This window comes from Sprattus sprattus (assembly GCF_963457725.1).
Source record: "Sprattus sprattus genome assembly, chromosome: 20".
In the NCBI taxonomy this organism is placed as follows: domain Eukaryota; kingdom Metazoa; phylum Chordata; class Actinopteri; order Clupeiformes; family Clupeidae; genus Sprattus; species Sprattus sprattus.
Window position 1 is genome coordinate 8,389,453 of NC_137918.1, and position 17,631 is coordinate 8,407,083.

Consider the following 17,631-nt stretch of genomic DNA (forward strand, 5'->3'; position numbering starts at 1 on the left):
CAAAGACGCACTTAAAAGCCAGGTGTAAACAGGACCAAAGATGGCTGTTCCCCCCCGCTATCAAACCACCAGACTGACTCGAACTGGAGACATGGCTTCCCGGAAGCCCTAGCCACCCTACCCCCGACCAAATCCTCCCCCCACACCAACAGACATGCAGGAGATGTGGAGGTGGGGGTGGGGTGCAGAGAGAGAGAGCGAGAGAGAGAGAGAGAGAGAGAGAGAGAGAGAGAGAGAGAGAGAGAATCTGACAGAAGACACACTCCAAATCTTCAACTGAAGCCCTCAGTGAATGAACAGATACTGTCTTCTCTCCTCCTTCCCTCTCTCCCTCTCTCTCTCTCTCTCTCTCTCTTGTTCCTTTTTATAAGCAGCTATTGGTCTCATGTCTCTGGTATTCTTACTCTCTCAAAGGACTAGTATACACAGAGACCTTGTTCATTGTCATTAAAAAACAGGCTTGTCATGAATGAAGTTAATACAGAGTCAGAGCGTGAGCCGCATTCTCGGGGTAAGAAAGAAAATTGCCCCCAAATTTAGACACTCAGCTCCGGCAACTTCTCCCATTGTTCAGTTTCTGATTGTTTTGTTTTGCTCCATTTAGTGCCCAAATGAGGTTTTATTAAGATTCAAAAGCGCTTTCTCTCTCTCTCTGCCAGTCACTCTCTCTCTCCATCTCTCCCTCTCTCTCTCTGCTACTCTCTGTCTCTCCCTCCCTGCCTGCCTGCCAATCCCTCCAAAGCCGCAGCTTATTAATTCACTTTAGTGTAATGGCTAATTATTAAAGCATCTGCAGTCTCATTAATTGGGCTAGCAAGAGATGAATGATTCATGCACAGGCCCTAATGTCGCTGGTTTGCACCAGGCACCCCCACACCAGGCACCCCCACACTCTCACCACTCTACACCAACCGCTCACTCTCTACCTTCCTTCTCTCAGTTTCTCTCCCTCAGGTTTGAGTTCACTTCATCCTGCATGATCTAACTTAAGGCTTGTATATGCACAGGGCTTTACGCTGTAACTGTAGCGTAGTTGTTTTAGAATTGTACTGGATAACAGGTAGATAATTAAATGATGTTTGTTGCTGTTGCAGTGATGTTGAAGCACTGTCTTTAAAGAAAAAATGGAAGTGTAAAATGTCTCGATGTATAACAGCATTTAAGCAGACGTAATTAAACAGACAACATTAACATGGACAAATAAAAGACAAACACTTTATCAGTTAAGTATAAAAAAATGTCCTGGAATATTCACATTCAACATTCATGTCCATTCAAACAAAACAAAAGGGATTAACACAAAGCTACACTCCGCAACTTTGTCCCCTGCTCTTGGCGTCTGTTTCCAGCAGACCTTCAAACATTCCAAGCGGCGCAGTTTGTGACCTTCCCCTTTTTGGTCACCATGGTGACGGTGTTGTGAAGTGGCTGTTCCTACGCAGTGTAGTCAGAGTGAGTCAGCGGCAGACTTCAGGCAGCCTTTGGAACGCCACGAGCCCAGCGCCCATGATCTTACTCAAGTGTTTGAACGTTGGACTTCATCGGCTTATGTTAGCGCAGCTTTTCCTTTGGCAGAGACCAAGCTAACGCTAACAATCCAATGCCAGATTTGATGAAAACAATTATAGCTTGATTTCCATGAAAACAAGATCTCTGATTAGGCGGTAATTATTTATAATGTGAAATTCCAAGGAGAAAAAAAAGACATTGTGGAAAAAAACTAAAAGAAAATCAAAGAATGCAGCTTCAAGCAAAAGTACTTTATTGGCATTCCTCTGATGAAATATCACTGGCCTGACTGCAAGCACGTGCACGACACTTGTTGAGCAGTAAGACTTTTTTTACTGGCTCAACTACTGATTGAACTGATAAGCACACACACACACACACATTCAGCCAAATCCACGGTACCAACACCAGCTAGACCCCGAACACACACGCACTATCCAAAAGCTGAGCAGTCATCACAAAAGATTATAGCCGAAGAGGTTAATTTTAAGGGAGCCATCCCCATCCGGAGGACAACACACTGTGCCCCCCCCCCCCCCCCCCCCCCCCCCCCGGAACACACACACACTTCCCCTGTGATAGGGCAAGCATCAGCCTCAGAGGAAGCGCAGCAGATATTTATAGATCCCTCCCTCGCCAGCACCACAACAACGTAGAAGGAGGCAGCCCGAAAAACACAACAGGCCCTCATGGACTCTCCTTCCCAGCAACCATGCAACCAAAACCAGAAATAGGCAAGGTGGTGGAGGAGGGCTGGTGGTGAATACACCTTCCTGCTAGCGCTATGTGCAAGGGCTCCTCTGGGATATTTGTGTTCTCAGCTCAAGGTTGTTTTTACCGCTTTCTGCTGGTTGGGAGATATGTATAAGAAAAGTGGTTCGGAAGTACAGTATGCTAAGTCGGTGCAAGAGAGGAATGTGTGTAGTGTGTCAAAGCACTACATTCATGAGGCTTACCAGAACCTGACCACAATGAAAACATGACTTTTAGTTTTCGAAAAGGGTAGAGTGGCGTTACTTTGATGTGTGTGTCTTCCTCTCTTTTTTGCAAATACCAGGAGATCGCTGGGCCAAAGACCACACTCCTATACACACTTACAAAACACACACATACCAGTTACAAAACATACAATTACACACACACACACACACACACACACACACACACACACACACACACACACACACACACACACACACACACACACATATATATACACACACACACACACATTGAAAGAAAATAGGACAAGTGTATATGCATAAGACAGTCATACCTACACATCACAGCCCAACCAATGTAGACACGGGTTTACATTTACACACACGTAGTGAGTATCTTGAGTATTCCCTAACCCTAGGAGACAAGTGTACACATGAGGACAGGCACACATGCAGACATATTCCAACCAAGCAGACGAAGGTGTTAGACTTATACACAACCGAGACAAGAAGAATATAGAAGTAGGAGTATTGATGGCTTCTGCTCATAACTCCACATGGCAGAAATCTGTCTGCATGCTCCTGGGAGAGACATGCTGTGCTTTGAGCAGAGAAGTAGAGGTGAGGAGAGCACAGGAGAAGAGGAGAGAGAGAGAGGAAGGAGAGGAGAGTAGAGAGAGGAAGGAGAGGAGAGAGAGTAAGGAGAGGAGAGGAGAGTAGAGAGAGGAAGGAGAGGAGAGGAGAGAGAGGAAGGAGAGGAGAGGAGAGGAGAGAGAGAGGAAGGAGAGGAGAGTAGAGCAAGAGAAGGAGGGGTGAGAAGAGTTGGAGAGGACAGGAGAGGAGAGGGTAGCTCAGGTTGCCTGGCATGCTGCTCCGTGGGGGTCAAGATGGCGCAAGTGAGAAAGAAAGAGGGTGGGGGTAGTTGGAGCAGGGTAGGTGTGTGTTTTGTGTGTGTGTGTGTGTGCGTGAGTGAATCTGTGTGTGTGTGTGTGGTTATAGACATGGTGGTAAACAGAAGGCGGAACGAGAGACTGGGGGAAAGGGAGACAGACAGATGTGAGAGAGAAAGAGAGAGAAACAAAGTGGTGGCCTAACGGCTCCTCACACTACAGCGTGAAGAAGCTGGGTGGGGGGATGGGCAGAGGTTTGTGCGTGTGTGTGTGTGTGTGTGTGTGTGTGTGTGTGTATGTGTATGTGTGTGTGTGTGCGTGAGTGTGTGTGTGGATGTGTGTGTGTGCATGCATGAGTGTGTGTGTGAGTGTTTGTTTGCGTGACTGAGGGAGAGACAGAGAAAGGGGGATCAAAACAAAGCAGGTGTGCTCACTCTGCAAGTGCATCCGTGGCTCTGTTAATATATTTGTATGTGTGTGTGTATGTGAGAGAGTGTGTGTGAGAGTTTGTATGTGTAAGTGTGTTCATGCATGTGTTTTCAGTACACACTTCACCACAGAGCACATCCGGCTCCTTGCCAGTAATACACACACACACACACACACACACACACACACACACACACACACACACAGAAGCCCTCCTTGATATGTTTACAGGGTATTTACACATAGCGCCTTCTCTCATTCTTACTGTAAATTCAGGCTTATCGCTCTCTCTCTCTCTCCCTCTGTTTTTTTCTCACCCTCTCTTGTCTTTCTCTCTACTCAAACATGTTCAGTGCCACGGTGTGTTTCTCACTGCAGCAGAGGGGCTGCTCTCTTCCATCTCTCCTTCTCTATCATCAGTTCGCCTCTCTCACGTGTCTCCCTCTCTCCCTCTTTTTCCCTCTATCTCTCCATCTGACCCGAGCGGCAACATGGACTGTGTGCACGTGCCCTCAAGCAGCCTGCCTGTCTGCCAGCCTGTGTACTCAGTCTCTCTCTCTCTCTCTCTCCTTACCCTCGCACTCTCTCTCTCTCTCTCTCTCTCTCTCTTTCACTTTGCCTGCTCTTCTCACCGACCCCGTCCGGACTGGGGCCGGACCAGAGCCAGATCTGGTCCGGATCCGCTGCTGGGTTCTCTTGACTAAAGGTGAACTGCAGTCGACAGACGAGTGTGTCTGACTGACGACTGTGTGAGAACATGTGACCAACCTGCAGGATACCACGAACAGCTGAGACCTACCGAGGAGGAAGAGATAGAAAGAAAAACATGTGCACCCCCCCCACCCCCCCTTATGCACGCACACACACACACACACACACACACACACACACACACACACACACACACACACACACAGACACACAGACACACACACACACACACAGACACACACACACACACACACACACACACACACACACTCTCACACACACACACACACACACACAAACACACACACACACACACACACACACACACACACACACACACGCAAACAAACACACAGGAAAGAAAAACAAAAAACAAAGCAATCAAGAGGACTGACAAAGCACAATCGTTTCTGCACAGGAAGAAGGACTTTGTGCCTCTGCTCTGTTTACAGTGCAGACACCACCAAATCAGCATGGCGCTTGCACTCTATTTTCACAGGAACTTGAAGCTCCTCTCGTTCTCCTTCAAGGATCTTAAAGGGAGGCACGTCGGACTTCAGGGGCTCTTCAGAACTCTAACCGTGTCCTCTCGTACAAAAAAAAACGAACCTACGTATCTACGTAACGTTCATGCATGATTGTACAAGAGTTATGTCACATAAGAATGCCTGCTATGAAAACTTGTCCTACAGTTATGACAACATTATGCACGTTATATATCCTCTACCGCCATGATGGGGTCCATTTGCGCAAAATCGTTGACCCATGTAATTCCCAGGTCCCAAGCCATTTACAACAAAAACTCTAGTGGTCCATGAACAATGTTTATTCTTCAAATAGGACCATTACTATAGGAGCTATTACTCTGCTGCCTGTAGTACTCATGGACGAGCTACATTCACCATTGCTGATCAGTCGTTTCCTAATAAATATTATTCTGGGGGAAAAGTAGCAATGGCTGCCTGTCACCCTCGTTTGCCTGCATTAGGGCATACATTCCCCTAATCGTTACATAAGTTTAGCTGAGAGTCGCAAAACTACCCTCGGTGCTAGTCTTGGTGTTGTTAGCATTTCTCCTTCTGGTTTTCTGAGTATTGGTTGAGGTTAGTCTGCAGGTATTCGTGGTCTTCACTGACACAATTGAAAATAGTTACGAGTAAGTCAATACTTTTGTTACTTCACTATTTCATTTAATATCTTTAATATTACCTGTTGACACATTTGTTTTGCTTTCATCCACCTACAAGATCACCCCTCAGCCAATCGGTTTCCTGATTTACCCTTTTTTTTTTTTACAAAGCTACACATGTTAACCATTCCTGACCTGGATCCTCCCTTCATTACAGTGTTCACATCTCTGTTTAGCCTGAGTTAAGGACTCTTATTTAAATGGGACAGTAGAAGTCAAGGTCCTTTTCAAAGGTACCTTACCCAGTGCAGCATTCAGTTGGTTACTTGATTAACCATTTATACTCAGCTACCTAGGTTAAGCATGAAGCCAGCAGTAAAGGCCGATTACCTGCTTCACCCTACACCCAGCAACCTAGGATGGCTATTCTTGACCTAGATCGTCCTTTTATACCAGTGGTTTAACCAAGGTCAAAAGCTTGGTTTAAACAGGGAGTCAGGCTGTCTTCTATTTACCTCAGAGGTCACCCGGGTTGACCACGTTCCAGTACAAGTCAGAACTCCAACCGTTGTTGACAATTGTTAGCAGTACCAGTTGATAAAACATTACGCAGTGTTTTGTGTGTACAAACACCGTAACAACATGTCCACAGATAGAAGTTGGACAGTATTGTGAGTACGATAGATTTAGTGAGACACAAATAAGACACTTTCTCACAAGCTAATAATTGCTTGACACTGCAGCATTCAGGCAGTAACTTGCTTGACCCAAACAATCAAAGCTGTCTAAGAATCAGACCCTAAACTTGACCCGGGTTGTCCTTTCATCTCAGCATTCACACATAATTAAAAACCAGATCAAGTTTAGTTTAAAAAAGACATCTGTTTTTAAGAAAGCCATCCCCATTAGTGTTCAGTTAGTTACCTGCCTGGCCCTTGTACACCAGGCTATCCTGGTTAACCAAGGGCTAGATCCTACTCTTGACCTGGGTCATCTTTTTGTACGAGTTCAATGTAACTTAGGTCAAAAGTTCAGTTTAAATGGGGCATTAGCTGTGTAGACCCCTTTCAAAGATTCCTTACTCGCTGCAGCAGTTTCTGTGCTTGAGGTTAGCCAAACCATTTGGTGCTCTTCTCTCCTTGAAGACATATGGGCAGCAGTCGTGACCATAATAGAGAGCAGCGGCACCTCCACCCCCCACAACCACAACCCTGAGTGCTGCTACACTCCCTGACCTAAAAACAGAGACTTTGCAGCCGCAGGGATCTCCATTTTCAGCCAAACACAGTACTCCAGAGGTTAGTTCTGGAACAACTCTGGTCCCCACCTGATGCAGGTGTGAGTTATAAGTTAAAGGGTAAGCGATTCTAATCCAATACATTTTTGGTCAAATAACTCCTCACGGTCAACTAGCTGTCTGTTCTGTGTCTTCTGAAGGAGCACTGAAGAAAGATGTCTATTTGTGTGGCTGTTGAGTTCAAATACCAACAATCTTTCTCTGGTATCACTCTACCTTTAATTCTGTTCCAGAGTGACATGAAAACTTACCAGCTAACCAGTGATGGAAGGAGATATATGTATGTGGAAAAGAGAGAGAAAACAAGTAAGATAAAGAAAAGAGAGCAAAAAGGGAGGAAGGAAGAGAGAGAGAGAGAGAAAGGCACAGGGAGTGAGTTAGTGAACAAATAATTGGGTGGAGAAACCACATTCCACGAATGCTATCAATAGCTCAGATCATCACAGACACACTGCAAGGTCAGCCCCAACACTTGTCCCATGGGAGGACGTCTCCTGCCTAGCGTGAAGACACACTACCTCAGAGAAGCAATGGGCCCAGAAAGCGCCACTGTCAGTGGAGGCTGACTAATTCTTGTCAACTGTAAAGAGAGCCGAGCTCTGTGTCAGGCGCAGCCCCTTTGGCAAAATGACTAACCATCTGGACCACTGAGAGGAAGCCTTGCAAGATCTGCTCAGGAGATGCCAAAGAGGCTTTTATTTCTCTCCACAGTGGCTCACTTTGGCACCAATCTGTCTCTTGTTTGTGCTTTTCCCCCATCTGACCAAAAGATATAATTTCATGATAAATTATTCTGTAGCAGGGGAGGGACTGAAGCTATGGCTATTGCCAGGCTATGGCACGGACTAAGGGCATTGGGCAAGGACTTTTAAAGTTGCAGTGAGGGGTTTTGATTTAAAACAAAGCTACCAGCTAACTAAATAAAAAAAACTTGCAAACACCAGCAACAGCATAGTTGGCAACTTGCCACTGAAAAAAACTCTGCTAGTATGCAAACTGGTTTCTTGGTGATATAGTTGGCTATGTTGTTCTCTGAAAGTTTTCCATCCTGGACCCCATACATACATCGCCTGGGTGGTTAGTGGTAACAGCCAGTTTGTTTGTGTCCTTCACTTATATATACCATATACCACCAAAATGAATATGAAATTGATACCCAACCTAGGTGCCTATGAAAACACTGGTAAATTCCTGCATATTGTTGATTTGTATTGTCAATCAATCATATCAGACTATTGCTCTCTGATGAGCAGTGCTGAATTATTGAATTTCAGAGGGGGGACTGAATAAATGTATTCTCGGGACCTACATGCATTTATTTTTACATTAAGCAGCAGCAATGAGTTGGTCTAAAACCAGCAAGCTAACTACACAGAAGTATTGCCATTAACCACAAGCTAATGCATGCTGGCAGATGTAGACACACATTTGCATGCTAAAGGTGTGAGACCGTGGGGGCAGGGGGAATGAAAGTTTATTGAAGGGGTAGGGCCCGGTTGGCCACAATTGCAGACTGATGGTCCTCTTCAATAATGGGGGGTGGTGGTGGCAGCTTATGCAAATATTGGTGCATACCTTGTCTAACCACTGTTTCATACCAGACACTCCCAGTAACACCAACTACTGAATGAATGACCTACCTACTAAAGCATTAACCAGGAAAGATAGTATGACAATACAATATGACTTCGCATTAGCTTCACACAAAGTCTCAGACAAATTAACAACTGTGACCAAAAGACGGTCCAGAGAAAAGAAATAGATCCAGTAACTCTATCCTGAGGCTAGCATGTTATGCCTATCAACAAATTACGACTAAAAAAAACAATATAGAGTATAATTATGTATAGATAATACAAACCTATGGTGAAATGTAGGCCAAACTAGCACAATAACAAGCTTACATGTCAATGAGCCATTCACACGGTCAACCAAGGTAGCAGCTGATTAGCATTATCAGTACCTAGTATTTGTTGTCATTATGAGATCACTCTCAGCTGTGAAAGGTAATGGGTTCAGTCACTGCAAATGGTGAGATGAAGCACTTAGCAGTTAGTCAGCCCGTGTTATCACTGGCTGACTGATCATCAAAAGCTAAGGCATAAGCCGCTACATTCTTGTGTATCTTGATAAAGGTTATCCATAAGCTTCCATGTTTTGCCAACTCTGCTGTTTTAACACTTTCCACACTAAATTGTAGAGTTTAGTATAACACTTTTGAAGACTGTGCATGTTTGTGTTTCTGTGAGTGTTAGTTTGTGTGTGTGTGTGGTGGGGGGGTGGGGGCACCCTCAATGTTAGGCCCATAATTATCCTTAGCATTATAAACATCAATTGAAAACTGATCAGGCAAGTGAAAAAACAACAACAACAGATATTTATCTCAACCATAAGTGCGTAACCAAACATCATTTTTTACAACGTGTTGTTTATTGTCGTTGTCCTCCTTTCATGCCCTCCCTAACATCCCCCCAACCCCCCCCCCCCCCCCCCCCCCCCCCTTAGGGTAATGAGCCAGTAAGAACGACACTCGTTTTTTTCCCTATATTTTTTTCACGGTCGACACTCTAGTTGCAGCCAGTCAGAGCCTGCACTTTGTAGGTTGGCCTGGTAGAGGAGGGAGAGAGAGACTGCGAAAGAGAGGGAGAGAGAGAGAGAGAGAGAGAGAGAGAGAGAGAGAGGGAGAGAGAGGGAGAGAGAGAGCAAGGGAGGTTAATGACCACCAAATGGAGGCACTCAGGCAAAACACAGTCTTCACACTCAGAGACGCTGGAATTCAGCACTGACCGCCCGCCCTCCCCCCGGCAGAAAACACACAGGCTGTGGAAACACACACATGCATACGTGCAAATGACACAACTAATACTGAGATAGCATCTCTATCACTAAGGCTCAAGAAGCCATGTGCAGAGGTACACACGCTTAAAACACACACGTGGTCATGGTAAACACTTATAGGAAGAACAGCGCTTGCCCATATACTCAACTCATACACAAACATACACGTACTGGAGGACACACACACACACACACACACACACACACACACACACACACACACACACACACACACACACACACACACACACACACACACAAGAACAGAAACAGAAAGCAGTGTCAAAGTCTTAAACAGCTGCATGTTTCCTCAGAGAGCTTGCGTCCCTTCCCTGCAATGCATGGCAATAGACAAACAATTAGATAGTGAAGAAAACACACACACACACACACACACACACACACACTTATCCCTGTTACCCTGAGTAACAGGTGAGTGAGTTTGTGTGTCCCCTCCCCTTCGCTCATACACACTCGGGGGGGGGGTTGCTAAGGTGGCTGAGAAGGCCTTTGTGTGGAGTAGACAATGGACAGGTAGCCAGACACACAACACAGAGTACTGACTGACCTGTTAGCATGAGCAAATACACACTTGTGGGCACACACACACATTCACAATCCATGCACTCACACACATTTACAAAACATGCACACGCACACATACACTCACTCAAAACATACACACAATCACAAAATATGCACACACATACACAAAATTTGCACACACATTCATATATACACTCCCTCAAATACACATACATATTCAAAAAACATGGACACAAACACTGTATCACCAACACACACACACAGAAGCACACCACTCGTAGAGACTCACTCGCTCATGTTTCCCCTCACACACACTGACTGACTCACTAACTCTAGCCGATTACCTCACTCCTATCTATGGCTACTGGACTGACGTGCAGTGCGAGTGTCTAGAGAAAGAGTGGGTGTCAGTAACTAAGGACCCACAGTAGAAGCAGCGCAGGGGGAGTGCGTGCTGGACAGAATGTAAACACACACAAGCAAACAGCTGTGAAAACACCCATGTGATTCAGTTTAATAGAATGACGCGTCAACAACACACACACACAAACATGCATACAGATAGGATTTGAAAACATGAATGGGTTACCCTTCCCTACCATCGCTGGTTATATATATATTTATTGTCTTATGAGGACATGGATGCAATGTCATTGGACTTGACTGGTTAGTTAATCCTGTGACCTTTTGGTGAATCTATTTCCTGTTTACCCATACCAGAAGAACGCGGACACTGGAATCAGTACACTGTTATTTGTCGTACGCGTGGCACTTTATTTGTGTTGGTCATAACTGGTTTGGCTGAACTGGCTTAATCGTGGCGGAGCAGTGGCCTGAACTCTCATTGTTGTGTGAGAGAGAGGAGATTGTCTGTAACAGAGAACATGGTGTGTGGGTGTGTTGGGGGAGATAGAGAGGGCTACAGGCGATCTGCAGGATGAAGTCATCAAAACCAGCAGATGTGGTAAAAACCCAGACATATACATTATATGAGGAAGAACGCAAGAGAGAGAGAGAGAGAGAGAGAGAGAGAGAGAAACATGGGGGAGGGAGAGTGAAACAAACAGGCTGGAAGAGAACCAGGGGGGGAAGGGAAAGAGAAGGAGAGAGTTTTTTTTTTTAAATTACAAGTTAACAAAGCTCAATATATTTTTTTACAAATCACGAATCAAATATTTAGTTATTTAACTCACACTTTATTTTGTTTCTTAAACCACTCATGGGACACTGAATGGGAAGACATATTCCACCTACTGCGGCTATGTGGGCCAAATTTATCCTCCAGTATCCTCAGAGGCAAAGGCTGAGCGAAATTGAAAAAATCTAATTTTATCCCGAGTCCTGGTTCAATCGCATACATTGCAAACCGACACACTTTGACAAACCATTAGGGAATAAAGACCAGAAACTTTCACCTGGACACTATCCCTGCAAGAAAAAAAAAAGAATTAAGTTTCTGACAAAACACCAATCAATTTTTGGCCAACCAGAACAAAACTTAAGTCACCATCTAATAACAGTAGAACACCATTACAAGTGAACAAGATACATTATTAGTAAACAAACAAGACAAACTCAAGCACACCAGAAATAGCCAAGGCATGAGTTGAAATGACTAACGCCTGCAAAAAGGACTGGGGAAGCACAAATATAGCCCGGCTGTGAGGTTCCTCAGCGGGAGTGGGGGTTATTATTGTCCAGAGAGAAGGGGAACAAACGGCCTCCCTCAGAGGAGTCTTGTGTCTTGTGTCACACACAGGCCCCAGTTAGGCCATACACTCACTCTGTTTCCAGTCCGAACAGAGCACAATGGCCTCTTGAGCACGGGGGCATGGTAACAGAAAGAGAGAGAGAGAGAAAGGGAGAGAGAGGGAGGGAGGGAGAGAGATACTAGGAGAGAGAGAGAGAGAGAGAGACAGAGAGAGAGGGAGGGAGGGAGGCAGTGGGAGAGGGAGAGAGAGAGAGCACATTCCTTATCACAAAGGAGTGTTTGAGCAAACAGAAAATGTTTGGCCCCTGCCAATAGAGTTGCATTAACTCCCCCTGTCCAGCTATGAGCCATGGTGGCTGTGCACTGTGTGCGGTTGCACCGGTAAGCAGGCAGACAAGCAGTCAGACAGACAGGCTGACTGGACGAGCAGTTCTGCTGCTTCAGTCTCACTGCTTGCATGTCACTAGCACATGCTTCTCATTGATGGGCCCTCTCTCACTCCCTGATGCCCTACCCCCCCTTCTGCCAATCTCTCTCTCTCTCACTCACTCTCTACTCACATGCATATGTATCACCAGCCTGTTAGACTCTTTAAAATGGTAAACAAGGCATTTGCATGAAACACAGGAGCCAGGAGCCTTGTTTTAAAAATAAAACACACTAGACCATTACAGTGGGTCTGTAATTGAAACAATTTGGCACAAACCGATGGTGTTTTTAAGCAGAATGTGACAAGTATTTTTGGATTAGCATACGAATGGTCTCCATTTTAAAATAGTGACATTGGTGTCAGCCTGACAGTCTTTTAAATGACGTGAAGTATGCTAATAGTGGTTTCAAATATCGGGATGGACAGCGTGGCTAAAAATTTCAACAGGCGTAAATGTTTGATTTATCCCAAAGAAAACTCAAACATGGAAAATGTGAAGACACTCGTCTTTGAAGAAAATGGACGAGGCATTCTGCCAAACTCTGACAAATTATTCATGTGAAGTGCAGTTCTTGGCAACAGTTTCCAGAACATGTCCGCCTTTGACAGTGACAAAGCCACGAGTTTCATCTAAAGTCGACGTAAGCGGGGGTGAAAGCGCACATAAAAACTAATAGCATGTGAGGAATTGGCCACTGTCGCTCACAGAACAGTCAGAGACGCTGCGTTTTCTTTGCACAGTGATTAAAGGACGGACCAATCGCAACAAAGGATAGGAAGAGCACGGTAGCTCCACCTCTCCCGGGCTGTCTCTGGCTGTTCTGTAGATGTATATAATCCTTGGGTTGACCCAGAAAACAATCTCCGGTGTCAGGGGCTGAGGCAGAAGGTTGACGCTTCAGAGAGTGTAGGTAAATTCCTTGGAATACGAGCAGAAGACTTTTTTTTATTTATTCCGTTATCAGAGTATCCACGGCTTTGGAAAGAAGTCTATCAACTAACCCTAGGAATACGAGCATTCTCTGGTATGTATTTTGTTAATTGATACGAAAGTATTTGGGGGATTAAGGTTCCAATGCAGATGTAGTTTATCAACAATTGGCCGTTTACCTTCCGTGCATTGATGAGTTTACTCGATACGGTCTCTAAAGTCCTACTGACTTATTAACGTTTGCTGTGTTTTGTTGTAGAGGCCATTATTGAATAGTGGACTATCTAATAACTTACACCTTTGTGCATACATATGTTGTTACTGCAACATTAACAGTATAGTGGGTGTCTGTGTATAAAACCCCTAAATTATGTCATCATTCACACTGTCGCAATATTGTCACTTGCGAGTCAGTTAAAGTAACCAGTACAATGTGACTAGAATAATTGTTACATTCTAAGTGACAAGAGTTATGTTGTAACCATAATATTGGATAACTCTTTGCGCCGATTGTACTGTTAGGGTATTAAGCTGTGTATTTGGCGTTATTTGGAGCTGTTTTTTTTAAAGAATGGCGATTATGCGCTTGTTCACTCTCACAGTTCACGGTGCATTTTATGCTGAAACATCACCAGGGGCACTGGCGAGTTGGGTCTTCGGGGAAAAGGGAAGAAAGAAACCTGACATTCTTTGTTTTTGTACGTGGTAGGGGAGGGGTGTGAATTACGCCTTGACCATTTCCAGTCGTCAGCAATTCTTATTAACGAAAGTCCATGTCGTCTCAGCTCACCAACGTCAAAGCTGGTATGACTATAATGGCATTGCCGTCTAAACTTGTGTTGGTAGCGTATATGCTTTAAAACCCCTCCTGGACTGAACAAAGATATAATTAGCGTGAGTAGGTGTGTGGCTGAGAAAAGCCTCCTTAGATCACAACCCAGGCTATGACCTTGGTAAAATATGTTGGGAGAAATAATTTCACTCCTTTACCTCACGAGCTGATCACATCCTCAACTGGATCGTCCTTATCGTCTCGTTGGGTGCCGTATGTATTATTAACGTTGAATTGAAATGCAGTAAGCGCCCTTGTGCGTCCTTCTGGCAATGGGCGACAAGCTAACATTTTTCCCACGATGCCTTACCAACAGGCGAATGATCGAATTGGCACTGGCGAGGCTGTGTGGTCGTTTCTCTGAAATAATTCATCTCAATTAGTCCATTGGCATATCAATGAGCAGACTGGCGCTTTGCTTTTACTAGGTTGCTCCATGTTCCAAAACGTCTGTCTCCATACCTATCTGGACAATATAGACAGTTAAGATTTCAAAACAATTTGTTAAAAGAAAGGAAACGATCATTCAATTCGTTACATAATAACGTATGGCACACGTGTTTATTTGAAGAGCTGTTAGCCTAGTTTCTTACTGGTATTTGTTTGGTTGCACCCGGGGGGCTGGTTCAGTTTTCAGCCCTGCAATGTCTTATTTGCAGAAGGATTTGGTACCTGTGTTTCTTTCGCAGGTATCCATAAAGCTCCTCCAGTGCTGTTTGCATTCTGTAGGCCTCAAAATGGGTCACAAAATTGGTTTTGTAGGAACAAAATTCAAATACAGACCGCATCCGGTTATGGTTTTTAACAGTGACGCTCAAAACATTCAGGGATTTCGCATTAAATTACACTTTATAGAAATTGTACTGAATCATATAAAGACACTTAAATGACCTCTGTCCAATAGAGGATTGAAGTCAAAGTATGTTTAGTAAGCTGAGCATAAACTGACCTCCTGGGTCTTGTGTCCTGCAGATATTTTAGAGAAGCCATGGCTGACCACATGATGATGCCCATGACCCACGGACCGGCAGGTGGCCTTCATGGCTACCGGATGGGCATGAACGGCGCCCCTCAGCACGGACCCCCCTCCGGCCTACGAAGCCTCCCTAACGGCCAGGTGATGCACTACGGCCGCCCCCCGCAGGGCTCCATGGACGTGGGCATGCGTCCTCAGCCCGGCATGGTCGGCGGGCAGATGAACGGACAGATGAACGGCGGAGGACCCATGGGAGTCGGGCACCACCACCAGATGCAGAACCCCAACATGATGTATGCCGCGCAGAGTCAGCACCCCCAGATGCAGCAGCAGCATCAGCAGCAGCAGCAGCAGCAGCACCAGCAACAACACCATCACGTGCACCCACAGAGCCAGCATCCCCAGCAGTACATGACTCCTTCCCAGCAGCTGATGGCCAGCATGCACCTCCAGAAGCTCAACAACCAGTACCACGGTCACCCGCTGGGTCCCATGAATGGGAACCACATGAGCGTCAATGGGGCCCAGTACCGCATGGGCCCGGCCCAGCTGGCCAGCATGCAGCACATGGCGGGCCCGGCGCTGGGCCTGAACGTCATGGACACGGATCTGATCGACGAGGAGGTTCTGACGTCGCTGGTCATGGAGCTGGGACTGGACCGCGTGCAGGAGCTGCCCGAGCTCTATCTAGGACAGAATGAGTTTGACTTCTTCTCGGACTTTGTGTGCAAGCAACAGCCAAGCACTGTCAGCTGTTGAGCTAATCTGGGGCTGTCTAGCAGGTGACGATCATCCTGGTTTTTGTTGCTATTGTTTTTTTTTTTTTGTCCTTTTTGAAGGGGGCCTGGTCACCACGGCAACACAACCACCACCACAGCACAGCTAGTGGAGGATGCTGTTGCCTCTCTCTAGGGCCTGTGTGTGATGTAGACATGCTGCACCACACACACACACCACCTTGTTTAAATGTGCATGTGTGTGTGTGTGTGTGTGTGTGTGTGTGTGTGTGTCCATGATCTTTTGTTTTCGAGAGAGCTCAAACAAAACAAATGGAGAAGGAAGGCCTTTGTCTTTGAATCTGCCCTTCGGGACTGTCACTACTCACTAGGGGTCCTTGACTGAGCTGGTCTCAGTCCAAGGCACTGGATCGTGAGGTGGCCAGCCCTGCCTTGTCCCCATTTGCCCCATCTGCCCCGCGGTGCCCAGCCCCTGGGGTGGGTCGGCACAGTTGCCTGATCTCCACACCAATGAATGTAGACTCTCTTATCATGGGGTGAAGAGGCTGCCAAGAACAATACAAAAAGACACTTGCCTGGCTGCCTCTGCCCCCCCCCCCCCCCCCCCTCCCTCCCCCGGACTAGTAGATTCTACGGCATTTAGAAATGTATTTATTTATGACTCCCACCAAATAGTGGACACTTTGTGACAATGAATGGGTATGTGTATTGGGGTAGTGAATTGAAGGCAGGCACTTCAATAAGTGAGTTTGACCATGCCTCCCATTTGTTCTTGGCCCTGGTTTGGGCCTGGCTTGGCTTGGCTTGGTTTGCTAGTTTGTGTGTGTGTGTGTGTATGGGATTTAGCTGTATTGGTGTCACATGAGATGGGGAAAGTGATACACTGTTTATATGGTCATTGTTTCTATCTCTAGTACGACTTTAAAAGGTGATTATGAAATGACACGTTCTATTTTAAGTTAAAAAAAGACAGAGGTTAATGATACAATAAAAAAAACGCAAAGCATTCAGCTCAATGCAATATATCAAATGTTCATGTTTTTTTTTTCTCTTCGACTGGTAACTGAATTAAACCAAATCAATTCACTGGCGCTATAGTGTGATACTGTATACCCATTCTGGGCTCTGTCTTGATGCTTTGAAGGCCCTCTCCTTTAGTGAAGCACTTTGGAAGCCCCATCCTCTCATCCTTGCGTATAGAAGTATAAGCTCTGAACAAGTCTAGCTGAAGCTGTAGAATTGCCTTAAAGACATAGCATTGTGATTACCACTGTAAGTCAGAAACCGCCTGTGCTCTGCAATCGAAAGACAGGCAAGCTCTGAAACTTTGAAGGAAAGAGGAACTAACATTTTCTTTTAATGTGTCTGTAAGCATGCCTTAGAAGTACAGCATTTCAGCCTTTTAAGTAATCGTAACTGTCTTGCAAAGGTTGTCATTGGGTAACACTCCACTGTTTTCCACAAGTTGTTCATTAGCCCTGCCAGTTCATTAGAGTGCCATGGAGTTCCAAAGGGTCACACAAACCTGAGAAATTATATCACAACCAACTGGCAGACCAACATTCTTCAGGTTTTAGTAGCGCGCTGTAACTGGCACCTCTCTCTTTCTTTATCAACACCACCCAGGAACTGTGTGTCAGACCTCAAAGAACACTGGCTGTGGTCATGTTTTCGAAAGTCCCATGCCACATTTGGTGGTTGCCTGCTTTTTCATGGAGAAGGCA

At 45.5% G+C, this 17,631-nt stretch overlaps 1 protein-coding gene across 1 annotated transcript; it reads left to right on the forward strand.

Annotated features, from left to right (window-relative positions):
* The first annotated feature begins 13,351 nt into the window (after positions 1-13,351).
* Positions 13,352-16,077, forward strand: cited4a (Cbp/p300-interacting transactivator, with Glu/Asp-rich carboxy-terminal domain, 4a). The gene is made up of 2 exons (XM_080858913.1): positions 13,352-13,456; positions 15,167-16,077. The coding sequence occupies exon 2, from the start codon at positions 15,183-15,185 to the stop codon at positions 15,927-15,929; it is 747 nt and encodes a 248-aa protein (XP_080715039.1). The 5' UTR covers positions 13,352-13,456; positions 15,167-15,182; the 3' UTR covers positions 15,930-16,077.
* Positions 16,078-17,631: the final 1,554 nt, after the last annotated feature.

Excerpts from the sequence above, each read along its gene's own strand:
- cited4a (XM_080858913.1), top strand. The coding sequence starts at position 15,183 with ATGGCTGACCACATGATGATGCCCATGACCCACGGACCGGCAGGTGGC.